Source organism: Apus apus, chromosome Z (genome assembly GCF_020740795.1).
Source record: "Apus apus isolate bApuApu2 chromosome Z, bApuApu2.pri.cur, whole genome shotgun sequence".
Taxonomy (NCBI): Eukaryota; Metazoa; Chordata; class Aves; order Apodiformes; family Apodidae; genus Apus; species Apus apus.
The window spans coordinates 24,480,248-24,507,723 of NC_067312.1; the positions used below are offsets into that span (position 1 = coordinate 24,480,248).

At 38.1% G+C, this 27,476-nt stretch overlaps 1 protein-coding gene across 4 annotated transcripts in view; it reads left to right on the top strand.

Moving 5' to 3' along the window:
• HOMER1 (homer scaffold protein 1) overlaps window positions 1-27,476 on the top strand; it is a 123,429-nt gene that overhangs the window by 8,138 nt on the left and 87,815 nt on the right. For 3 of the 4 annotated variants that reach the window (XM_051643629.1, XM_051643631.1, XM_051643628.1), the window contains exons 2-4: window positions 13,564-13,720; window positions 20,736-20,867; window positions 25,424-25,516. In XM_051643629.1, coding sequence (XP_051499589.1) covers window positions 13,564-13,720; window positions 20,736-20,867; window positions 25,424-25,516 — 382 coding nt within the window. The remainder of the gene's footprint in view (window positions 1-13,563; window positions 13,721-20,735; window positions 20,868-25,423; window positions 25,517-27,476) is intronic. The other variant, XM_051643630.1, reaches the window with a different exon arrangement.

The following is a 27,476-nucleotide window of genomic DNA, read 5'->3' on the forward strand; positions in this document are numbered from 1 at the left end:
ATGCTTAAAAAATGTTCTCCCTGTTTGTCCACACTAATGAAGAATAGGTTGGAACTAAAGCTAGAATAGTACTACTGTTGGAATGGATTCACTATAGGTGTCTTTTTTGTAACATCCGTGACGTTGTTAGCAGGATTTGAGAATTAAGCTTATTCTGGAGTGAAGTTTGTAGACAAAGGAAAACAATCTGCTGCTTACCCAGTTGTACTTACAAAGAACAATTTTACTTAGTATGAAAATATATTTAGAGTCCATCTCTTCTGCTCCTTAATGACAACCGCAAATGCTAGATTTAAAGAATACTGCCGCTCTTGAGTGCTCAGAGATGGACATGATAATCCTACACTAACTCAGCCTTTACAGACAAGGCCCAAGTCTACACCTCATAAAGGCTGCCTTCTGTTCCACCTTTGTGTTTGTTTTTTTGTCTTACTACTTCTGCTACTGGCTCAAGACTTTGCTGATTCAGAGGACTTTATTGTCACTTAGCACAATATGAGTAGAGTGTTGCATATGTTTCTGGAACCATTTGGAAAAGAGTAGTTGAACACCCTGTCAGGAGGTTTCTGTCAAGGGAGAATATTAACTCTCCAAACCATGTTCACTTTCAAAGTGGTTTTACAAAATCCAACCATCTGTACAGTCCTGCAGCCTTGGAAAATGCTATTATAAAATCCAGCCATCCAAACAGTTCTGCAACCTGGGAAAATGCTATTTCAGTAGAGGGAACCTGAGACAGAGGTTTGATTTGGTGTCCTATATAGCTATGGAAAAATCCTAATGAATCTATGTAGACGCTAAAAATTGCTGGCTTGATGAGCCTATAACTACTTCTCTGAAGTCCCTCAGTAAGGATATGGATGGCATGTGCACGATTAAGATACACACACTTCTGTCTTCGCCCTGTACAAGTCCTCCTAGCTTCCTCAGTGTAGAGGTGAAATATTGAGAGGGATAAAATTATGATTTCAAACACTGGGTAAGTTAAATGATTTTTTGGAAAACAAGATCACAGATTGCTGCCTCATCTGCAGCAAAGTACGTAACTGTGTGCTGCTATTAAGAATCTGATGGTAATGCACAGTTTATTATTAGCATTGATAGTTACGATCACAAAGTTAAATTTCATCTTTCGCATTTGAAAAATGCAGCTAGTATCCATTTCCATGAGAAGCTTGTACTGAAAAAGAAGAAACCCTTACCAGAGTGGCACAATAACCATTAACCACCTTCTTTGAAACTTGACAGTCGTGGTCACATTAAAAATGGATTGTGTGCTGCATGCTTCTTGTGTATTTCACCATTATGGTGGGAAGTTGCCTAACAGTGCAAGGCATGTCACTGAGGTAAACAGGATTTGGAGTGGTCCTAGGAATGCTTGCAGTGATCTGATGAGCAAATTGCTCAGGAGGGCTGTCAGGAATGATATTTGAGTGCCCTGTCTTAGGATGAGTCTTAGAAAATGTTTGGCTTATATGTGGTGTGAACAATCAGGGAGACTGTGGTCTGTCACTTCCAGTTACAGCTCAACATAGATGCAACCACATCTTACAAAATGCAATAATGTTTACCAGGCTGTCAGTTACCAGAAGGAACGGGCTTTCTGGGCATGGTAATGGCGTGCTCAAAGTGAATTAAAGAGGATTTATTGTTCCTGTAGTGCTCAGTGGGATGATTCAAATTGATTTGTTACTTATGAATACAAAATTAATTTGTTTACCTTTCTAGGAGTCTAGTTCAGTTCCTTGATACAAATGAAATAATCCAATTCTCATCTTGTGATGTGAACCAGTGAATCTTTTTGAAACTGAACATGCCGCTCTAGCAGTCTGGATGGGACTGCAAATGTTTAAAGAGCAGCTGATGGAGATAGCGATGATATGTATGTTTATTCAGCCTGGTTTGTTCTGCTCACTCCATATGTAAGTTCTGATATTTCCACTGGTGCTGGTGGAAGCATGGCTTCAGCTTTGAGGTGTTTGTGGTTGGCATGCAGGTAGTGCTAATTATTTATTTCAGAGTGTTTATTTCTGAAGGCTAAGCGTAAAAGCTCTCAAAACTGACTGTTAACTGACAATTTCTTAATGTTAAACAAGAAGTATGTGGGTTTTTAGATGGAATTGAGCGTCAGGTCCACTATAATAAAAAGCATTTTCGCGTGTAGAAGTTGTCAAAATCAGTAACTTGGAGATGTGTGAGAAGGTGAAGTGAACTTGGTTGATGAAGTGAGAAGTGGTAAGGATGTGTGATCATGAAGACCTACCAGGAAGCAAAATGGAAGTTTAAAGTCGGTAAGTAGGTAATGAAAGAAAAGTGATAAGCATTACAGGGAAAGTTTGCTAAAGAATGTGGTGCCAAGTTAGGAAACCTTATTTTGCTACAGAAGTATGTTGGAGACAAATTCCAGGTGTCTTATAACAAGGAATATATGTATTCCTTGGTTTTTCTGTTGTGAACGAGTTGTGAGAGATCTAGTCTTTAGAATAGAAAAATTATTAATACTGGTTGAGTATTGGAAAAACAGTTAGTCTAAACCCACTAAATTTTAAATGCTATCACAGTTTACCATATAATTGCTGTTTATCTTGGTGGAAGTACATGATTAATTGGTTGTATCACAGAATAATAGCATGGTTTGGGTTAGAAGGGACTTTGGAGATCATCCAGTTCAAGCCCTCCTGCACAGGCAGGGACACCTCCCACTAGACCAGGTTGCTCAAAGCCCCATCTCACCTGGCCTTGAACACTTCCAGGGAGGGGGCATCCACAACTTCCCTGGGCAACCTGTTCCAGTGTCTCACTACCCTCAGAGTCAATAATTCCTTCCTAATGTCTAACCTAAATCTACCCTCTTCTACTTCAAAGCCGTTCTCCCTTGTTTTGTCACTACAAGGCTTTGTAAAACATCCCTCCCCAGCTTTCCTGTAGCCCCTTCAGGTACTGGAAGGCTGCTATAAAGTCTCCCCGGAGTCTTCTCTACTCCAGACTGAGCAACACCAACTGTCTCTGCCTGTATTCATAGCAGAAGTGCTCCAGCCCTCTCATCATCTCTGTGGCCCTCCTCTGGACTTGATCCAACAGCTCCATGTCCTTTCTGTGTTGAGGGCTCCAGAATTGGACACAGTATTCTAGCTAGGGTCTCATGAGAATGGAGTAGAGGGTGAGAATTACCTCTCATGACCTGCTGGCCCTTCTTCTTTTGATGCAGCCCACTATGATTTTGTCTTCTTTCTATTCCTTGTTAGGTTCCAAAATTCTCATCTATCTCTATTGTCAAATGCCATAGCTTTTTCTCTGTGTTCTTATACCTGTGAAATACAGCTATCGGGGCAGAAATCCTTGTCATAGGCAATTATGAGATTTGATGGGCTGCAGAAAATCACACTGAATGTCAAATTTAAAAATATTATGTTTGCATTGTTTGATGAACTCTGCTGTGTTTTATGGAATTTAAGCTAATGTAGGTTTGCCTCTTTATTATTTCACTGCACTGCATGACTGTGTCCTAATGCCAGCCCTCTGTTTTTGGTTCCTTCTTGCCGTGCTATCTGCACACAGTGCCAGTTGTTAATGTTGCTGGAGGATTTCATTACAGCAACTAAACTGATCTAACCAAACTTTAGAACAGCAAGTGTTGATGTTTGGACAGTCTTGTGCTTTCATGTCAGGACCAAACAAGGAGTTTCAGTCTGTCAGTTGCTTCAATGTGCTACTCTGGGTAGCACTGTTACTACTGCTATCTTATGACCTGTATATCCCACCAAACAGTATGATTAACAGTATGATGACAAAGAGTCTTCATGCGCTTGCAGGGTGCTGTTTTTCCCTGTCTGTGCCTCAGCAACAGCACCTGAGTGGCCCCATCTGATTTGGCTCAATTCTCACCTTGTTTAGTCAGCATCAATCAGTCTAATTAGTTGTTTGTGAGTGGCATTAATGGCCCTTCTCACAAACTGAAAAGTATTTTGCAAAGAAGACTACAAAACTTTAGATCTCAAAGACTCTGTGAACTAATTTGAGGGTGTCTGTGAAATGTGACAAGGAAAACATGGCAGATGGAAATAGTCTTTCATTCTGGAGATTGAAGTAGATTGAAAATTGGGTGCCATCTGTCCCCTTCCTCCTCATCATCCTCCTCCACCTCCTCCACGGTCCTGTAAAGGAGCCCACTGCTGGGCCTGCTTGTAAAGCAGAGCATGGAGTCCTGGCTCACCAACAGTGGCTCTGGATCCCTGAACAACTTTGTGCTCTTGTCCTCTCCCTGTCTGTATTTGGAGAGCTGTGCTTCTGCTGATATACAGGCTTCCCCTCCTTCTTTTTTTCTTTTAATCTGTAGGTTTTGATGTGCTTCTGAATACTATAGATACTGTCCCTAAGGACGATGTTTACAAAATACCTGTTTATTCTCAAGAAAACTGGTGGTGGAGTGGGCAGGAAACTGTAACTAACTTGGTGTATGACTGTGTGCGAAAGTGCTGTGCTAAGTAATGGTAGAAGTTCAAGCCAAACAGTTAGGCTGAGTTATGTTCTCCCTTAAAACATTTGCATGAGTTTTTTAAGAGTAATCTGCCACACAGCTCCATTGCATGCGAGATTCTAGATGTAGGTTGCAAAAGAAAGATTGCCTCTGTACAAACATTATCTAGGAACTAGGGTAATTAAAAAGATGATCAGTTGCTTTTGGACCTCTCTAAACTTTTTTTCCTAACAGGTATGAGTAATGTTATTTCTTCCTCCGATACGTTGTGCCTCGTAGGCTTCATTCCTCTCATTTCTGTTGGTGTTGCAAGTGTGGCAGTTGCTTTTCCCTACTGTAGAATGGAGAGAAATGAATATTTTTAGATAGTTTTCTGCCCATTTCTTATTCCAGATGCAGTTTAGCTTAGTTGACTGTTGCAGGGCTGTTTCAGGAATGTCAACATCTAGACTACTTTCAAAAATGCCTCATTAGCTTTCTGGGGGTCTTTGTTCATGGAAAAGAACCAGGAGTTGTTGTTGCTCCTCTGTTCACTTCTGGTGAACACTTAAAAGTAACTAGATATGGAAACTAGCTATACATCTTAAACTTAATTGTCTAATCATAAAGATAGAAGAACTCTTTTTTTACTTCCATGACAGGAATTTTTGGAGGGAGCAAAATTCAGAAATAAAATACAACTTTGGATCAATTTTTCCTACCATATAGACGACCTAGTATATTCACCATAGGGAAATATCTATCCTAAAATTCAACCTAACATTAGTTTAGTTGCTCCTAAGTTATTAAAAGCTGGCAATTAGTTCTCTCTAATATTGTAATTTTAAAACAAATTTAAGGTAAAAGTTAATTCAGAGATATCTTTGTCAGCTTACTTGCACAATTTAGAGAAATAATCACTTAGGTACACAGACAAAATCTGAAGTTACATTTGTCCCTGGAAATAACTAATAAATTGAAGTGAATTGCCTGAAGATAAAGCTGAGTACTTGTTCTTAGTAATACAACTTTGGTTATCTCATCTGATTCCCAAAACTCTCACTTGATTCATGGTATGAAAATGAGTTTTTGAAGGTTGGCTGAAAGGACAAAGAAGGAAAACTATATAGAGATGGACCTACATGCAGCTATTGGAGGAGCTTTCATAGTCAGTAATTCATTACTGGTGTGGAAGTTTCCTGTAATGCTTTGACAAGTTGCCTACCTGCAGAGCTTCAGCAACATCTGATAGCTGGGGGCTTTGGCGAACAGGCATTTCTTAAAAACCCACAGAATTGCTGAAGTAGAAACAAAATCCAATGTTAATCTATTTTTTCTTCCTTTTTTAAAAACTCAGGTCAATATTACACTGTACATGTCTTTGAGGTACCTTTTAAACTCCGTAGCACAAGCAGCTCCATGTTCCCCAACATACCAAAATTTTAAATTTTTTAAAAATTTTTTCCTTGCTCTAGAATATAAACCTTGATTTAAATTATTGTTTCTTTTATTCCAGATATAGGAATGTGCCTCTTAACTGGCAAATACAGTGTGTTCTGTTTAGATCAGGGCTTTGGGGGCATGATGATCCTCCTTGTTAGAGCTCAGCAGGAAAGCTTTTACCGTCTTGGGAACCCCAGAAAACAGAAGGGATGGACTGTGAGCTGTTCTTGCTGTTGGTAGGCGGATTTCTAGCATAGGTTTAGCATGGCAAGGAAAAGCAAGTAGTGAAATACTACTTAGATAGCAGGATGAAATGCCTGAGCTACTGGTGTAATTGTGACTTAAATCTAAGTAAGCCACATTTTACTGCAGGATCCTGTGTGTTACATCCTGTTTTTTTCTCTGAAGAATGTACGTAAATTTTCATGTTTCAAGTTTTTGCTTTCTTCAACTTGCGAGAAAGTAAAACATGAGTTTTTCTGTTGATCTGGACATTGAGCCTATTTAGTAAGACCTGTCTGATTTCACTGTATCATGGATGAGTATGATCCATAGCTTGTTTGAAGGAAAATGAGCAGACACTGTCATTCAGGTTTCCACTGTATTCTGAGAAATAGTAATGCAAATAGAGAATTCACTTAAGTCTCCTCTACTGATATCTCAGATTTGCCTTGGAAATTAAGTAAAAATTAAACCCATCTGTCATACAGTGAGATTAACACTGACTTAGAACAACAATTTATTCCATTTACCTAATAAAATGTAAGCTAATATGTTAAAGCCTTTCCTACCTTATGTTAGGCATGTGAAGATGGGATGAGACAGAAGACAATTCTTGGCTTCTGAGTGCTTTTGCATTTTCTGTGCTGTATGATACCATGAGGGGCAAGGAGGGCTGTGAGGGGGTTGTTCTTAATGCAAGATATTGAGAGCAGACTTGATTTGCTTGATGTGCTCAAAGTATGCTTACAAAATGAGTGACTGACCTCATTATTAACACACTGTGTACTGTCTTTGAGATGGATATACCTATGTGTGTATGTAAAAGCACTGACCAGAGCATGTCAAAATGTGATGTTAAGGCCATAATGGCAGGCAGGACAAAAGAGGGTATCAGAGACAAAGCTGTTTCTGATGTTTTGAAGGTTTTCAGAGTCAGTGAGATGCCTGAGTGGAAGTGCCAGTGAAATAGTTAGGAATAATAGATAGGGAAAGTGTATTTTCTAAGAGGGAGGGTGTCACAGAAGAGTTGTTCAGGTCGGATTAATAACTTGCAGTGAGGCAAGTGGTAGGTCTGAAAGAGCAAAGCCGAGTCACTTTGGTCCTGGTCTAAGACTTACTCCATTCTCCTGTGCCTGGGTCTGTCACCAGTGTCCTGTCCTGCTACCACCACTGTCTCAACAGTAAGCCCATTGTGCCTGACTTGTTTTTCATCCTCTGTGGAGAGTGGGAACCTGGTCACTGATTTGTCCTATACTTTGCAACTCTGCCATCTTTTGTGTGGTTGATGTTACTAAATTTGTGAGGCTGAGATCTCTGTGCTGTACTACAGTTAATTTTAAATCTGTGCTGTGGAAGAAGCTCTTTACTATACTAAAATTTACCAATTATTACTATACTTCACTGGCCTCTGATGACTAGGAAGTTCAGACAGAAGAGGAATGAATTTAAATGGATTTTCTCACTGCAATTCAGAAATACATTTCTGGGTTGTTTTTTTTGGTTGTTGTTTTGTTTAATACCAAGAGCCTTATTTCGCAAGGTATGGTAATCCCAGCTCTTGTAATTTTATATTATGACTATAAATTTTAAGTGTTGTCTACAGTTGTCTTACAGTGCCTGTTTGTACAACACTACTCTGCCTTTCTTCTCTCCCTTCCTCCTCCGGAAGGTCTCATGTATGGGCTTCCTGAGCATTTAGTTGTGATTGGCATACACAGAGTGATTCTGGTTGTGTTTTTTTTCCTGGATTGATTATTTTACAGCTCATAAAGCTGCCATCCACATCAGTGGATGTGACAAAATATTATCAGAAGGAGTTGATTTCAGAAATGTTTTCTGCCCTACATTTTGAAGTTGCTTGCTTTCCTGACTTACTTCCTGTATCATACAGAAACTTCTTTCATTGATACAAATATTCATAAGTAGACAGTTTTTCTCCTAATGAAAGTCAGTAATCGCTGACTTCAGCAGGTCAAGGGAGGTAATTCTCCCCTTTAACTCAGCTCTTGTGAGACCACACCTGGAGTACTGTGCCCAATTCTGGAGCTCACAACAAAAGAGGGACATGGAGCTCATGGAGAACATCCAGAGAAGGGCCACGAAGATGATCTGAGGGCTGGAACACCTCTCCTACAAGAACAGGCTGAGAGAGTTGGGGCTGTTCAGCCTGGAAAAGAGAAGGCTCTGGGGGGACCTTATAGCACCTTCCAGTGCCTGAAGGGGCTACAGGAAAGCTGGGGAGGGGCTTTTTACAAGGGTTCATAGTGAGAGGACAAGAGGTAATGGATCAAAACTGAAAGAGGGGAGATTTTGATTAGACATTTGGAGGAAATTCTTTAGTACAGCTGTTCCCCCTCCTGCCTGAATAGCTCTCAAATGTCAATTAGTCTTTATAGGGACATTGACATTTCAAAGATACTAGATTTCTGAGAATGTTATGAAAAGAAGGAGCTGGGTTGAAAAGAGTGCTTGATGAGAGTGCAAGGGTTCAACTCCTAATAGTCACGAAGGAATCCCTTGGGTCAGATGTTCTACCCCAAAATGCAGGAAGGTTTCAGGTGGAAGTTTCCTTTTGTTAGACCAGTTTTTATTAATTCTGCTATTTGTCCAGGGACTTAAAACAACAACAACAACAACAATAAACAAACAGAAAACCAACAAAACTTGGTAAAGAAGAGGAAAAGGGGTTGCCATAATAATAATCAGCACCTTATTGAATGAGCAGTGTGAAACTGTGTGATGCAGTGTCTTGTTAGGATGATACAAAGTGATGCAGGTGTAAAATTGGATTAATATGTAGTTCCCTGTCACATTTCCCCTGGTAATGGGTACTGTGGTATTTCTGTTACTTCTGATTGCCTGCCCTCACTGTAAGTAATATCAGTGCTCTGGAGCCTTCCAGGGACTTCTATATAAACCCGTCACAGAATCATGTCTAGTAGCCAACAGCTTTTACAACTTGTACAGAATCTTAGAGCATGTTGTGATTTCCCATTCACTGGACTAAAGCTGCTAAGTCAATTTGAGTTCTAAAACCAGCTATGACTCAGTTCGTGTAATGTTAGTGCAGTGCAGTTTAAGAAGTGGGTACAGCAATGGTTTTGTTTAATTATATACCCCTCAATATTAGAAGCTATTTCATTGGTTCAGTGGGGGGTTTGCCCCATTGTCTTCTAAAGTTAATTGACATCAAATCACGTTCTGTATTTCTGCCGTCTTTGAAACTTCTTTGTTCAGGTTTCAGATGGAGCTAATGAGCAAAGAACATGGTTGAAAAAGCATAGATGCTGTACAGTGGGCAAATGCAGAGGGGAAGAGGCAGAGTTTACAGGCTGGGATTTAAACCTCAAAAATGGGCAAGAGTGGGCATCAAAATGTCTATTGTTGATTTATAGAAGTAAGTGTTAAAAGCATAGGCTGCAACTTAGCCTTGGAAAAGCAAAGTGTTTGAGCTGGGCAAGCTGATTAAGCCAGCAGCCCTGGCAGCTGTCTTGTGGCCTGTCAGCAGGGCCTTATCTCCTGATCACCCATGGCAAAACACTAATTCTATAGAAATGTAAATATGAGCAGATTCCTAAATTATTTTTTTCTGACTTCTGGTGTCTTATGTCCAGTGTGATATCTGATTTCAAGCTGAAACATTTAGTCGGTCAAAACTTCAGATCCTTGAAAATCTAACTTACAGTATGTAATGATGTTTCTGGCAAAGGTAAATTATTTTTACCTAACTAAATTGGTTTAATTAAAGGTTTTATATAATTTTTATCCATTAAAACCTGAAAAATTGCTAGTAGTACTTGTGGTGGCATGCTAACTCAGAAGTGGTTAAAGATCCAATACTAAAAGCTGATTGTTAAATGGGAACAAAACAGTACCCAAAATCTAACAGCAAAAGCAGGTCTAAGGAGTAAGTGTAGCACTAGATAAGTTGCTGATGGTGTGGGAGAGATTTCGATCTGGTTGCTGAGTTGTAGCTTGCATTTTTTTTAGTGTCTCAAAGCTTGTTTTGAGACATGAAAGTTGTTATTGTATGCATGTAATATAGAAAGCAAAATCTGAGGACTTAGTAATTTCATAAGTGTGCTGGGTATGTTTTGTTCAAGTACTTTGTAATGTTAATTCAAGATGGCAGTTGTCAGTCATTTTCTGTCCAGAAAGATTTTATTTCAGAACAGTTTCATATAACAAGAAGCCCGTATTATGAAGTAACATCCCACATTCTACCACATACAACATTTATCAGACTTCAGAACATTTTTAGGAATAAGGAAGGTTTGTGTTTTTCAGTTGCTTTGAGTTGTGTTTGCAGAGCTTGTTGACTCAGACTCCCAAGAAGCCATGCAATTGGCTGTGACTGGATGCCATAGCTGACAGATTAATTTTTTACTGTAGCTGCACTTTTAATGCCTCTCCTCATTTCTTTTCAGGGTTCACTCCTCAAGCTGCTTAGAATAACAAAAGATTTCTACAGCTTCAAAAACAAGCTAGGGATGGTATTTTTAAGACTGTAGGAAGGCATTAAGGGAAAGCTGTAGTCATGCTTTTGAAAAAAGCAGAAAGGTTTTTGTTCTATCCCAAACCTGATGGTAATTAGCAAATGTGTGAGAGATCATGCCAGGACTCTTGTTGTCTGATAAGGGGAGAAACTGCCTTGGAAGGCAAGTATTGTAGAGGCTCAGAACTCACACAAAGCCTTGTCCAGCCTGACCTTAAAAACCTCCTGGGAGGGGGTTTCCAAAACCTCCTGGGAGGGGGTTTCCGCAACCTCCCTGGGCAGTGTTTCTGCCATGCCTGAGTGGGCATTTCTAAACTATATTACTGTAGTGTTCTTGTTAGTTTCTTTTTGTAAAGATTGATTGTCTGAGGTTACAAATCGTTGTATGTTATGTATATTACCTTTATTTGTTTCTGAATGTTTTAGCAAATATAAAATATAAGTAGCTCTGTAGTTTGTTGCTACAGAAAAGTACAGGTGACCTAATTTTACAGCAGCTTCAAAGGACTTCAGTGGCATATCAGTGACAGATTCTGTAACACACTCAGTCATGTAGACATAAGGTGCATAGCTCCCATTTGTTTGAAGAAATAATCATAAGTGTTCATCATCGAGTGTCAGAGTGTTGGTCACGTTCTAGAGGCATCTGAAGTTTAGTGTCTTTGTCAGAAAAAAGTCCTAATTACCTCAGTAATCTGGCAAAATCATTTTTTACCCAACTAGTTTAATGGAGCCATGTTCTTTCTGTAGAAAGTAGACAGCTTGCCATTCAGCAAAGCTGTAGTTTCACCTAAAACATGGAGAGAAAATACTGTAACTCTAGTTTTATCAGACATGATGTAGAAACTGTAAGTATGCTTCAATTATTCACTTCCATACCTAATTGTAATGTCTGTGCTAGACACACACACCTGCCCTGCAAAGTGCTCTGGTTTATCTTTGGGCAATGCTGCTGAGCAATCAGCAGGAACATGCAGGCCACCTCATCAAACAACTTGAGGATATTTAGTTGGGGAAGATTTTTGTGCTAACAGTACGGGAGAGTAGCAACTTGGGGCTGAACAATCAGACTTTTACTGACACTCTCACTTGCTTTAGACATACAGTTTTCTACTACCTTTTGTGTATTAAAATCATAATCCATGGTGTGTTGTAAGTAACAGTCATATACTGTACTGTGACAGAATTCAGTATCTGTGCTGGTCAATTGTGGTTTCATTAATCACACACAGAGTCAGCTCTTCCATCTTTAGTTACTATGATCAGAGCCTTTATTTTCTCCTTTCAGTGTCAGTCTTCCTACAAGTAATTGTCAGGCTTCTAAGATTTTTGTTGGGCTCTTTAACTCTCCAGAGCTAAATAGTTGGTTGCACCATAGTATTATGCATCACATTGCATTTGGATGTGCTAAATTGAGAGGTAAAGGCAAAAAGTATCTGATACTGAATACAAGAACTAAAGTTTAAGTGTGATGGAAGAAGTCATTGTAGATACTCAAAACAGTGGTGAGAATTAGTGTAAAGATTCTGTTAAATAAAAGGGCTCTGAAAGAGTCACCTTTGCATAGCCTTTGCTCTACAAGTGACTGGGATGAGGAAAGCAGCCGCCCAGCCTCCTATAGCTTGGTGATTTAGAAGGCAAAGATGAGCTGTTGCTGAGGGTACAGTGACATTTGTATGGAGGACTAGCTTGTGCTTTGATCCCCCTGGCCTGCCTTCTTTCTTCTTTGGCAGCCACTGAAACTATCTGTTTTGCTGTCTTCGATCTGTTCTGTGTCTTTTCTGTCACTTCTTCCAATATCCAATATCAGAACACCACATCTTCTGGCAGATGAGCTTTGAGGAGCCTTAACTCCCAACTGAATAATAAAAATCTGAAAGAATGTTGGTTTCAGCTGCTCTTGCTGCCAAGCAGTAGAGATATCTCCAAGAGTTCATATGTACCTCTTTGGAACAAGGCCAGATTAAAACCCTTTAACTATGAGTAGCCCAAATCCCAATTTTTAATTTTGCTTTTATTTTTGGCATAAAACGATATTAAAAACTTACCTCCTAAAAGGGACAAAGGATATGTTTCTTCACATCCTGGAAATGGGAGAAAACCTAAAACATTAAATCAAACTTGAAGTTCTGGTACTTAGTATCTTTGGGATTTGATGGCAACATTCACTGAAAGATACAGCAATCTATTTGTCACTAAAAGGTAGCTAAATTCAAACTGACAATCTTCTCAGTAATACTAAAATATTTGTAGGTTTCTGTGCAATACTATGTGTCCTGGTAATGATCATGGGGAAAGTAAGTTGTAAATTCTAATGTAGGGGTTTTTTTCCATATATATCATATCATTTGCTAAACAGTAGCTTTGAACCATGTACGTTACATATATTTAATATTGCTATGAAAATGTTCAAGTGTGAGGCTCCAAAGATGAAGGGTTTCACAGCATATATTCCTGGTCTAATTAATGTTTGGTTTGGGGTAATTGCATTGAATCAGCTGGTTCAGTTTCAGATTATGGCATAAAATTGATTAGAATAATCAGAGTATTAATTTGAGAAGATGGAGGTCTGAAGTCATAGACATTCTGTAGTGTGCAGTGTAATGAGATGAAGTTACACATGTGTTATGCCAGTTAGTTTGAAGGGATAGACGGAGGGTGAGGGATAGGGAGACGATGGGACAGGGCCGAATCTATATTAGGGATGTCTGCCTTTATCTGACTCTACAGCTAGGTTCTGATTTTTGCCTTAGAAGACTTGCATTTTGCTTGCATATGTATATTAGTGAATTTATCTACTCTGTGCAGCAGCACATACAGAAGTTCTGGGGAAAGATTTATCATGCAAAGTTAAATGTGTACATCCTGGTGGGCACAACTGTTAGACAACTTGTGCACAATGATATTATGAGCAAATCAGATTAGCAAATTTACTCTCTATCCTTAGAGAACAACCCATCTTTAGCACCCGAGCTCACGTCTTCCAGATTGACCCAAACACTAAGAAGAACTGGGTTCCCACCAGCAAGCATGCTGTTACTGTGTCCTACTTCTATGACAGCACAAGAAATGTCTACAGGATAATCAGTTTGGATGGCTCAAAGGTAAGTTTTAAGTCAGAGAACTTGCTTGCTTTTTCAATTTTTGTATTTATTTTCTAGTCTGATGTCCTTTGTCTATCTTCTCAGATGCTTTTGTCATTATCTGAGTAACAGATTACTGTCATGTTAAAATGATAACATGGCTTCATTACATGTCTTAAGGGCTTTATTACATATTTTAAGTGTTTATTAAAAAATGTATTTTCCATGTGTTCATTTTTTTTATAAGTCTATTGCTGAATTTAAGTGATGACCTGTTATATAGGTAATATTGTGAAAAAACTACAAAGATATTCCCTGTGAGATGCACAAAAAAGTACAAATAGGGTTGCAATAACCTGTTTTTATCTCTACATTCAATGGTCTATCAAGATCATTGGCTTCTGCATTATGAAGGACATCTGTTCAGTGCCCGTAATCACTTAGTAAATCCTTCATTACATAATCTTCCAATTTTGCTGTAGAGAATGTGAGGGTTCTCTTCTAATAAAACTCTTGATAGTAAGTTGTTATCAAAACTCATTTGGTTTGGGGTTGGTTTTTTGTGCTTTTTTCTTTTTTTTATTTTTTATTTGTAAGGATAATTTGTTGAGCTGCTGTTGTAAGAAACCTAGTGGAAGAAACAAATTTGACATGGAGAAAATGCTTTGCTGTTGTTTAGCTTCTACCCCAAATGGGTATGAAAACAATACTGTACAAACAACATAACAGAAAACTGCAATAAGGACATTAAAGGTGTACAAAGTGTAATAAAAAAATTGTAATCCTTTCAAGAGACTTTAATTTGCAACTTCTGGAGATGCATCAGTTCACGATAATTGGAACTGAAATACTCATGGCACAGCAGTTTTTTGTGGCAATGTGTAGAAAGCTGAAATATAAAATAAATACCCTGCGTTGTTTTTTTTCTGGTGTTTTTTGTTTTGGTTTTGTGTGTGTGTTTGTTTGTTTTTGTTTATTATCCAGAGTATTGCTATTCTAATTGAGGAAGGATAATTTATATCGTAAAGCAGTATATAGAAATAGTTCCCATTATTACACGACTTCAAGTGATTAAGATTTGTATCAAAGGCTACCAAAATTTTTCCAAGTGTAAGTCATGCTTTGTTTCTTCCCTTCCTAGCATTCCTTTAGATTATTCTTTTAGTTCTGTCAAATAATTTAAATAACTTCTTCTGTGACTGTAAAGGCTTTAGGATTGGAACCAGATGCTGTAATCTGTAGCACCTCAACTGATCTGTACAGTTTATAAAATCCTTATTCTGCTATCCACTGGGGTTCCTCTGCTTTTGTCCAAAGTTGCATCTCCTGCAAAGTAGCCACTGAGTTAAATTATCAAGTGGTTGTTAATCTGTTTATTTGTTCTTTTGTCTACTTAACCATTTCCTTTACATTTGCAGTACTATTTGCAAAGTATATCGATAATGCAATCTACCACTTTTATTTACTCTCACTATGGTTGCTACAATCCTAATAATATTTTCATCAATGTGTTGGATGTCTAAGAGCTAAGATCCCAGTAATGATTTAAAAAGAACCATTGTTTTAGGCATAACAAGACTGATACATAAACTGGTAAATAGCAGGGAGACCTATGGAAGAATTTTAAGGACATTTTCAGCATAATTCCCAGAGATTTTTTTAATATTTAAGTAAAGCCCCATATTTTTTAATGTGTCTGCAAGTATACAATATAGTATATATGAAGGGCTAAATATAAAAATAAGGCATTCTTAAAATTTGGAGTGCATCTACATAGTGTTTCTGCTATATGTCAGTTGTCAGTAACACTACTGGCATCTGAGCTTGCAGTGCCTAATATTGTTTGGTCAGACAGATGTTTTGAAATGAAGCTGAATAAAGATTATTTTGTTGGGTTTTTTTTGGTGTGGGTTTTTTTGTTTGTTTATTTTTCTGTTTGGGTTTTTTTTCTTGGCTTTTTTGTTTGTTTGTTTTGTTTTAAAACAAATTTTACCTTGAAAATTTCTTAAAAACACATGCTTCCAGTGGCCAAAAACATTTCTCAGACCACACTGGTTTTGCAGCTGTTACGCCTCTGCCTTGGAGGGAACGGATCCGACAAGGTTTTACTGTGTACCATGGGGCTGGTGGTATTTTCAGCACCCCGTGGGCTTGTATGGAGGAGAGAATGACTTATATGTGGCTGCTCAGTTCCAGTGACTCAGGTGCTGAGCAGTTAAATCAGTAAGAGATAGCGATTCACACAAAGGTTCACTTACACTGCAGTAAGAAAATTTTGACAGAGATATACTTAAGGTTTGAGTGATAATGCTGTTTCTGTCCTGCACTCTGTAGGTCAGTGGGTTTCAGTAGGATTCCTGGATAAAACTTAACTCTACTGATTTTCTGAAAGTTAAATCTTTCTTCTTGAAAACAAAAGGGCATTTTTAAGGCTTGATCTTCACTCACCTCTGGGAGATGCTATCGCACATTGCAGATTCCCACTTGAATTTGCTTGTCGGGGTCTTTGGTGTATTTGGAAAGAGAGCAGTTTTTTTCTTATTCCATATTAATGGGTCTATAAGCTGGATTCAGCTGAGATAGGTCCTAGAGAAGCAAGTTCCACTCATTTTTAGTGCAATCTGTGTAATGTTTTCTGAAGGTACGGTCTTCTCTTAAAATACCTTGTACACAAAATTGTGCATATTTCTCTAGCTTGACTCCAGAAAATGTTGTAAAACTGTAAAGTATTCAGTGTACAGGCTGTATTTTATAGTCTTGTACACTATCTGGATCCCTGTTGCCTATGGCTAGGATCCTGGTGCAAATCTGATAGAACTCAGGGCTGGTTTCTCTGGCCTCTTCAATAAATGTTTTTTATGCAGCCTTTTTCTCCTACCAATCTAGGAATCCAGAGAAATCCTAAAAAATAGAATTTCTTATGCGGTACAACATGACAACATTGAACAGTTGTTGCTAAGGCTTTCAGTTCTCATTAATTATGTAGTCACTTCATAGCTCCTTGGAAGAATGTGATTTAGTACTTCTTTCTCCTGGGCAACGAAAGGAAGCCTCCATTATTTCTCCAGTAACACTGCAGACACTAGGATTATTCCCAGAATCCCACTCTTTTTTATTTAATCTCTAGTGGTTAGTGAGAAAAGAAAGGAGACGAAGTAATGTGGTTTCTGCAGTACTAGTTAAATCTCTGATAGTTTTTTTCACAGATGCAAGATAGGGGGAAAACCCTAATCATTTGTTCTTATCTAAAAGAAGAGAAGATGTAGGAAAATAATAGTTTTCCAGTCTATAGGTGCCATGAGCCTTGTATATATCATTTCTGAGTCAAATCTCCCGTTAGTGTTACTGCAATAGGTGATCTTTAAATTTTAATGTCTGTTATAAAAATTAATTGCATTAAAGTGATAACCTGTTTAATGCTAAATACAGGTTGTAAGGCCTGCAAGGACAGATCTTCAGTGTTCTCCTTTTGGAGAAGTTAAAAAAGACCAAGCATTGTAATGAGTTTTAGCACATGATAAAATCATATTTGACCACTGCTCCATATCTTGCAGCTCTTGGGTTTGCAGTCAGTAAAACAAACAGCTAAGACACATGCCCTGTTTTCTTATAGCTAACCTAATATGAAAGCAAAACATAAAAGCTATTTTATTATTCTAGCAAAATCTAAATATAACAAAATTGGTTTTCTTCAAAAGCTAAATGTCTGCCTGTCAGATTGACTCTGTTCTGTTTTTAAGATATTCTTGTACATTTATACTAACAACATTCTTTAAAGTTGATGAAATGTTTGACATTTGTTATGCTGGTGAAATCTGGCATACAGGAGAGCAGATAAAGCAGTACCTATTTGAGTAGACAAGACAGGCTTCATTACAAATTTTAATGTAAAAAATAAACCTTAATTTTTTTTAAGCTGAAGGTAATGAAGGATTCATATCTAGTATTTTCCAGAAGTGGCTGACACTGACTTTGTCTGTAGCATGCTGTAGTGCTGCACTTTTTAAAAAGCATAATTAATTTAGCGCATGAGAGATCTGACATACCAAAGCTTTTAATTCAGAGAGGATTGAAAACACTTATTTCCTTGTGAAGGTTGTAAATCTACTGAAAAGGATCTTTTTTGTATCACTGGGGTCTGAAGTCATCTTTCCAGTGAGAAACTTTCTGTCTTTGGACTAATGCTGTCCACTGGAGTGGGACCTCCTTTATTTTCTCTGCTGGAAAATAAGAGGAGGAATCACAGTAACTCTTTCTCAATACAGTTATGTTTTAAAAAGCTTTCTTTGTACCTTTCTCCCTTGCAAGGAAGCAATTTGGTAGTCACTATAATCTAGCCTAAATGCAGACTGCTGTCAAAACAGATAATCCATTCTGTTCCAGACAGCCTTTTCTGGGTTCTCTCTGTAGCCGGCCATGTGGTCAGCTGAAGCAGTCATCAGGCTCAGCTAAAAACTGGTTGGTTTTTCCATGGCATTTCACTGAGTTAATTTGCAACCAGATACGTTACTGTCACTGCAGCAAATGCCACTCTTGAAGGCTTTAAACCTGTCTGTTGCTTGGAGATCATAAGGTTCCAGTCCTCAGAGTCAGCTTCTGCATTGGGGAGGTTGTGTCCATGACATAATACACACACTTTTCTGTCTGTGGTGTAAGTTCAAGTTAATCAAGCAGTGGATGGATCTAGGGCTTAAGCAAGCTAGACAACATAGCTAAAGCTTGAGATGGGAGGAAGACTCCCTCTTACAGTGTCCCCAGGACATTGGATTTCAAACATACTGCTTTTGACAGTTTCCACAGCAAGAAAGGTTGAGCATTAAATGAACTTGCACAGCCCTGTTTCTGAGCTTCTGCTGGGTTATTTCAGAAGTGGGCTTCCAAGCAGTAACACAACACAAGAAGACACGAAGCATGCAAGAGGAGAACACCTCCTTTCCAAGAAGCCTACATTCCTGTCTCACATTATCTCTTCTGTCCTTTTTATGTCCTGCTGTTTTTTATGAGGTCAGTTGGAGGCCACAGTGCAAGCGCAAGTCTGCTGGCTTATTTAGGCGCTGAACCTTATGTATAAGGCAAGGAGTATGATATTTGACTTACCAGTGACTTCATTGACCAGTTTTTCCTGTATGAAAATCTCAGGAGACATATTTTGTCGACAGTTAGTGCTGGAGATGGTTCTCCAGTCTCTGATCACACAGCAAATCCTGCTTTTACTTGATGAGGCTTGTTTGTTCAAAAGTAAGCTTTCAGGAATTGCAGAAGCTTCCAGGAGTTGTTCACAACAGTAGCCAAAACTTGCATTTTTATGCAAAGGATATTGGAGAGAACTGCCTGTGTGATATTCTCAGCTACATACAAATTTGCTTTTCTAGTTTAACTTAGTACAGTAGATCTGCCAAAGCCACTGCAGAATATTCCAGTTTTGTTAAATTAATTTGTGCTGCAGTATCTCTGCTTGTGCTAAGTAAACGCTGTAACTATTAATTTTAATGTCCACCCAGAAGGCCATCTCACACAAGTAGTATAGACTGATTTTGCCTTCTAGAAGTTCTTGGGCTTTGAAGAGCAGTACTTGGTCTTTCTGATGTTGAAGTTTCTCATTGTCATCATTCTGAGAAGACCGTTACTCTCTACATACCTGTATAGTTCCTACTATTCAAAGAATAAAATGAAGATTTTGTTATTTGCTACAGAGAAGATGGATTGGACCCTGTGGATTTTGTTTCTGCTCTGGGATTCTTCAGTAATTGCTGGCTTTAACCTGCTAGGGGTAAGGCAGAGGTTATCATTTCATGGAAGCAGGAGACATGTACACTGATGTTCAAGAGATTCGCAGCTCAGTACTGTGAGACAATTGCAGTAAGGCACATACTGACAGTAACCACTGGAGCACAGTAACTGGCATGTAAGAAAGATTCTTGCTGAATTTTTCTGCTCACACTGTGTGCTGTTTTCTGGGAAGTTTTAAGGATGTTCTCTTTCACATGGATCTTGCAAAGCACTAGTGATTAATGAGAAGGACTCTGAATTATTTAACAAATGTGACTGCAACTTTTAGTAGCATCAGACAGATGAGAAAGCATGTCTCCATTTCACTTCACATAAACACATCTTCAGCTTTGTGGCTAGTGTTTCTTGTTCATGTTGGCTTGTTAAAAACAGTACTAAACATTAATTTTTTTTAGTTAAGTGGAACCTGTTTGTGTCAGTGTAAGACTTCATGCTGCAATACCTTAAGTCACCTGTACAGTTCCACATCACAGATTCAAAATATTTTAGAGAAGCTTCAGTGTGGTGGAAGTACTCTTGGAATCAATGGTAAGACTTTAATTGCTTTTAGTGGAACCAGCATATAATCTAATAGTTGCATTTTTTGTCTACTTTAGCAGAAGTTGTATGGTGGAGGATGTGCTTCTTCCATTCTGTTTGTATCAAGAACTAGAGAAGAAAAATTATTATAAGAGTAGCTCTTCTATAGTTGGTGTATGTGACCTTGTCACTGTTAGGCAGGCTTGTCTGTGTGTAAAGGAAAAACGCTGTAAAATGGAAACTTTAAAAGAAATTGTACTCCTTGTTTTATTATGTTTTCCAATGAGCATGGCATACACAACAGCAGTAAGGGGAGTGCAGCAGTGAAGCTTACAGTGGAGATTGAGAGGCATTGCCTTAGGGGACAAAGAAATACACTTATGAGACTGAAAAGGACTTTGCTAGTTCTTCTATGCCGATCTCACTAGCCTATGCAGGTGCTTTAAAAGCCTTTTTTTAGACTTGCTAACTACTAAATGACTTTTTCAAACAGGTGCTTCCTCCCCCCCCCCCGTTTTTGCTTCTTTTACAGAATGTATGCAAAAATATTTAATTTTAGCGGTGATTGAATTAGAAAGCTATTCCCTAGTTCCCAGTCTGTGTCTCATTCAGTGAACACAGATAATCAACTACAGCCTTGGCTTTTTCAATTATGAGTAGTCTTAAAAAAAAAAAATAATAAAAAAAATCACAAAACTCCTTTTTTACAACTATTACTTTTTTTCAGGCAATAATAAATAGCACTATCACCCCCAACATGACATTTACTAAAACATCTCAGAAGTTTGGCCAGTGGGCAGACAGCAGAGCGAATACAGTCTATGGCTTGGGATTTTCATCTGAACATCACCTTTCAAAAGTAAGTATGACTAGGGGTAGTTACTCAGCTACTCAAGCAGCTTAAGATACTTGATTCCTGCTCATTGTATCTTGACTCAGTGCTTAGTACTGTTGTTACTTTAAAATAATTTACAAAACAATGCTCTATATTAGTCCTTATAATGTAAATATCTCTGGTGGATTCATTCAGGAACCTGTACAAGCCCGTGTAATTTTTCTCCAGATGAGGAATTTCAGTTCAGTTTAAAAACATGTCTCCACATTAAGCAGAGAATCTTTCAAGTGTACAAAAGTTCTGGAATCCCGAGCACAGTAAGAGGACTATGTTGTCCATGTTTAAATAAGGAATAGGGATTGGCTTGTTAAAAAAATAAGTCTTACCAGTCCTTTAGAGAAAGTAGTTGTTACTATCCAAGGATAGGCTGCTGGAAGACCATTAAAATGAGAACTTTATTTGGACAAGTGGCACAGTTGTAAGATTTCTTTCTTTCATAATCAGATAGCTTTCATTTTGATGAAACACATACTCAGGAAATTGTGAATGACACTAATATTGCTTGTGTGTTTATGCACCTGTCATTGTTTTGATGAACTTGGACACTTGTCACTTACTTAAATTGGTATGTATCTCCTAGAGGCACCCGCTTACCAATGTGTAATTTTATTAATATTGCAGTGGATTTAGCATAAATGCTAATCTATTTTACTTCTTTCATAAACTACCTTGTTTTCTTTAATCACAGAATGCTTCTTTGGAGGCAAAGTACCTAGTACATTGTGTTTACCTGATTTTAAACACTAGGTTATCCTTGCCGATGAAAATATTTTGTGTTTTTTTTCACTCCTACCCTTGACTCTTTTCCTGCTCTTCTCATGTGGTACTTACTGTCTTCTTAATTACAGTTTAAATGCCACTCTTTCAGTGCTCTGAAACAGAAGTCTTGGAGTTTTAAGTATGCCCCTGGCTTAAAACTCCATGTTGGTGTTGAAAAATAATCTGAAAAACTAGAGGTATTTTATCTGAAGTACGTGTTTGACTAGCAGTTACTCAGATTGCTGATTTTATGAAGAATACACAGATCTGTTGCAAAAAATACCAAGTCACAGACCTTCTCTGAAGTTTATGGTGGTGAATCTGTAGGACCTTTTTAGCAAATTGTTCCTGTTGTATTATATCTTAATTATCAAAATGATATATATGTGAGATGAAATTGCAGGTTGTTCCTCCTAAAATTTAAAAAGGTAAAACTTTTTTTGTGTTATTTTAAAATTAACAACCGTATTTGGTGGGAGAAAGGAAACTTTTCTTTCAATTACAGTCTAAGTCACCAGAGTTTGTATATATATGTTAGTCTAGAAATCAGAAAAGCTGAATTAGAAACCCTGGTTCTGCTGTGTAGCTTTAGAGAAATCACATCAATATTTGCTTTCTTGTCTTGTCTCTGTTCTCAGGTTACTAATTCTCACTTCTGTGCACTGGCGTTGTACTCAGATTAGCCAGGGCACTCTTTGGTACACTCAGCACTCTTAAAACATGAAATCTAATTTAGGGCTCAAGATACTACTGGATATTAGTTATAAGGCTAACAAATAAACTGTATTAATTAATTTGTTCAGAAACAAATTTCTTCTAGAAGTTGCCTTAAAAATTGATTCTGGAACTTCTCTTCTGTATTTGATTTTATCAAAGTCCTTAAGCAGACAGCCCTGCTGTATGTAATTTGTTTTGCAATAGTGTCTTTGGGCCCCAGTGAAGTATTTCAGGTTCCAGCGGTCAAAAGTCAGCCTGCAACCACGAGAAATTTAGTCTAGTCTGTGACTGATTTCAACAGGTTATGAAGCAAATATAATCAGAGCAGATAGAATGAACTGTTTATTCTCAGATCATTTTCTGCTTAGCTTAAAGTAAATGTTTGACTTTTGGACAATTTGTTTTGGTTCACGTTTGTTTGTTCTCCTTACCTAATTAGTAGGGTAGAGTGCAACAGTGGTAACCTCTTTCTGTACAGTTACTGTGACTGAGAATTAGTGGAGTTGAGAGAATCTGATAGAGCAATAATGGTACTCTAATCAACTTCTTATACAAGCGGTGTCCTGGTTTGAATCAGGATAAAGCCAGTTTTTCTTTTGCTGATTCCTTTTTTTTTTTTCAGTGAGCTTTCTTCAACTAGCAACTGCGTGTTCTGCTAGGTTGATAAGACACTGGAATGTTTTTATAATTGCTAGACCATAAATTCACCTCAAGATTCTTCCATCGGAAGGCAGTGATACCTGAAGGATTCCTTCCACAGAGTCAGAATTTGCTAACAGAGTCCCTCTTGCTGCTGCAAGAGGAGGAATGGTTTCAGGAGAAACTGGTACAACTTTCTCATTCAGAATGTAACTCTTCGCTTCTGATAGTAGCCTGATTCCTTTTCAGGTTTGCAGTCTCTCTTACCCCTTTGAAGTAGTTGACCTGATTTATTCCGTATAACTGAAGAGTATGCTAAATGGCAACAGTGCCACGACAAGTACTTGTAAGAGCCTCTTGAAGTCTCCCTGCAGAATTTTTCAGCTTTTCCTTAAAATATTGATCCTTCAGAGAACCTTTTCTTCATACCATGAGATCTCATATTTGTTATTCAGGAATTTTTATCAAGAGATTGCTACTATCCATCACCTGACTTATCTCAAGCAATTATAGTAAATCTGTGAAAACTTCCATTACACTCACCTTGTTGGCTCTTTCTTAGAATGTTATCTATTTATCTGTCTATCACATATATTTTTTACAATTTCTACCACTGATACAGAAGATCATATTTACTGCTTATTACGTCTTCAGCCATTTAGTCTAAATCTCAGCCTCATGTTTTCCGTGTACCAATGTTCTGGTCTTAAAGCTGATTTAAATGTTAGGTTACCCATCAGGTCTATGTGCAAGTCTTAAATAAGCATCATCTAGTCCTGGTGATCTGTTGCCAGTCTTACCAGCTGTGTTGTGGCATTTTTTTGATGCTGGATTAGACTTTCAAGATGGTATCTTTTGTCTCCTATAGTCAGGAAACATATGCTTTTAAGCAACTTGGCAGGTGAAACACAGGATACAAGCAGAGAAGAATCATATTTCCTCAACTACTAATAGCCTGCTAGGAGAAGTTTAAAGACAAGGGATTTTTTAGATCTTGTGTAGCAAATGAAGTTCTGAATGAAGATAGTTAAGGAGATTGTGTCACACAAAGGGTAGCCTGCAACCCTTCTCAATCATAGAGCTAGAGAATAGTTTGGGTAGAAGGGGCCCCCAAAGGTCATGTAGTCCAGCCCCCCTGCAGAGAGCAGGGATATCTTCAGCTGGACCAGATTGCTCCAAGCCCTGCCCAACCTGACCCTGAACACTTCCAGGGTTGGGGAATCCACAACTTACCTGGTCAACCTATTCCAGTACTTTACCACACTCATTGTGAATTTTTTTTTCCTAATATCTACCCTCAATCTACCCTTTTTCAGTTTAAAGCCATTACCCCTTTTCCAATCACTACAGGCCTTCCTAAAAAGCTTGTCCCCATATTTCTTGTACTCCCCCTTTAAGTTCAGAAAGGTTGCAATAAGACAGTGCAATAATATGTGCAGCGCAAAGCAATTTCTTTGTGTGCTGCTCCTGGAGAGATTTAGAAGCTGATGGTGAAGCTTCCAGTACTTTTGCAGAATAATTTCAGTCTTAAGCTGATCATAATAAGATGATGTCCTATATAAAACCAGTAGGAAACAAAAACAAATGCTTGGCTACTACAGCAGTTAGTGTAGTGTCAAGCTGAGATCTACAAATACAAATTTTTCTCTAGGCAGAGAAACTAGGCCCTATTCTTAATAAATTGATTTAATCTCTCCAAGTTTAAGGGAGCATGTCTTTCTAAATTGCTGCTTTAGCTATTTTCTGGAAGAGGTACATGTAGCATAGAAATCAAGCTTCATATGGCAGTTCAATGTGCAATTCTTGAATTTAGAGTTCAGTATATGCAAGTGTTGAGTTCAGTTAATTTGTTCTTTAACTTGATTGATGTCAATGAACAATCCAGAAATGAACTTGACTAAAAATTCCCAATGATTCTTTCCTAGTTACTTAGTGAAATTATAACTGCTGGTAAAATTTGGGAAGATGCCAGTGTTGTTTCAGTCATGGAAGAACTAAGCCAATTGAAAGCTCTAGGCTAATAGTGACCACAGCAGGCTTCAGAACCTTCAGAACATTTGTTTTCAAAGGGAGAGTAAAACCTGAATCTAAAGGGAGCTGTGTAGGGCAGCTTGTCACTATTACTAGTCATATCTGAAGTGAGGGTTTTAAACACTATCAGCAAAAGATCAAACTTGGTTCCATTATTGTTTTTGTCACATATAAGCAGTGTACGTCATGTCTGAAAGGTATATCACTGTGTTACTCACTTAAATGAGTATCTATTAAGGAGAAAAATTGATACATTCTACTGACAGAATTTGACTTTGTAAAATGTTAAGTACAGCATTTTGTTCTGCATGTAATGTACTGCTTCACGCCTACCCTTTCTCTTTTTCCTTTTTTTTAAACATACGTACCTTCAGTTTGCTGAAAAATTTCAGGAATTCAAAGAAGCTGCACGACTAGCAAAGGAAAAATCCCAAGAAAAGATGGAGCTAACAAGTACACCCTCTCAAGTGAGTCTTATTTCCTGATTCAAGCCTAGTGCTTTCTATCTGTGCTACTTACTGTATTGTATCTTGCACACATTTCCTGCTGTGTAGTATTCACTTGTGAAATGTGTTGAAGGAAGACGACAGCATTCAGGTTCTGAAGTTTTGTTACAGTGAGCCATGATGAAAAAGAAGAGTTTATAAAAGGTATCTGAAAACATGAACTGGGTTAATAATATGAGCCTACAAGGAGAATAAAACAATATAGTAATTTACATTAGTCTTGCCTACACTTAATTTACTGGAAAATTACTTCGAAAAAAGCTGATTTTGAAAAAGAAATGGCATGAGTTTTTTATGCCCCTGAATTCCTCCCACCCCCCCTGCCCAATGTTTAGCTCTGTGTGCTTTGTTTTAAGCAATAGGGAAGACAAAGGTAATTTCTTCTCTTGGAGGATGCAGCAGCTTTAAAACTGTAGCAGGGGTTCCTGAGTTGAGAGGGATTAGTGCAGCTGAGTCTTTTTTTCTATGAAATCTTTAATTAATTCAATCAGTGTATCTCTTGGGTGTTTTGCACTGTAACACATTCCTGAGCTTTGATGGAACAAGAATGGCAGGCAGTTTGCAGCATGTTGTATGAATAGTCTTATTACCACCGGGAAGCTACATCTGATGTCCTTCCAAGAGAAGTCAGTGAAAACCACAAGAATATACACAATGAACCAACCTCATGTTGTTTTCCTAGTAGGCATTTTGCCCAAGTGCCAGGTTGGCTTTAGCTATTAACGGGGAACTGCTTTCTCTGCTGTAACAGGAGAAAAATAAGGCAGTTTTTTTGTACTGGTTTTCTAGACTGTCTCTGCATTTCTGATAAATTCCATAAATAAACACAGATAATGGAAATAGGTTTTTCAGTATTAAACTTAATATACAGTTGGCTTTAGAAACAGTTAAGTGCTTCAGCCAGGTCTCTAGTTGCTCCATATCGTGGGTAGGACAATTACTCTGAATTACTCAGCTTCTCTTTTGACATACTGATTAATAGCCTGGACTCAGAAGTTAAGTCTCACACTGTTGAATGGAGTGACTTATTATTTGATTTGGACATAAATTTAAATTGCTCACTCAGAAACAAGATGTTTTTGTCTAGCAGCTGCCCAGGGTGAAAGCTTTCTCTTAAACTATATGAGCTATTTATATTGTTCACTTTCCTGTACAGTTTTCCTTTTATACTTGAAACCTAACTTTTTATACTGTAGGCAGTTACAGAAATGTTACCTTCAGTGATTCTATAATGCACATTGAGAGCTGCAATTTAATTAATGCACACTTAGGAATAATTTCATATTCAGACCTTACTTTTCATCTCTTGGCTTTTCACTGTGTTGATAAGTTAGTGTATTATTCTGTGAGATACAGCTAGTGCAAGCGGTGACACATCGGCATAATAGTCTTCACAAATTTAATGCTTCTCATTAGTTCCCCAGAGAGAAGGGAGTTGAATCAGGAATGCTGGGGGTTTGGAGCAGATGAAGAATGATGGCTTCATGGCAAACTGCAGCACTTCCATTCAAAGAGATTTTTGGCTCAGGGAGAGATGGGTGCTTGTTAGTGGGGAGGGAAGGTGGGACTCTAGAGGCATCTGAAGGAGCACTTGCTGTCGTTTTGATCATCTGCCAAAAAGTGGCTACAGGGCAAATAATTCAAGTGTTGCCTTTCTCAGTTGTTTTACAGCTCTTCTTCCCCTTTTGCATAGTGATCCTTTGCAGAGAGGGAGAATAAAAGAGGAATATATTTTCAGTGACAGGTCAAGACTTTGTAGAAACCTCAATTTTTTGGGTTGCTTTTGCAGGAAAGACTTTGGGACGTAATGTGTAAATAGGAAACTCTGTAACAGTAGCCCAGTTAGCTACAAGTGTCAATCTTTCTGCTGTTTCAGACTTGCAGATATCCTTCTTCATTACATTAATAATGCATAGGAAGA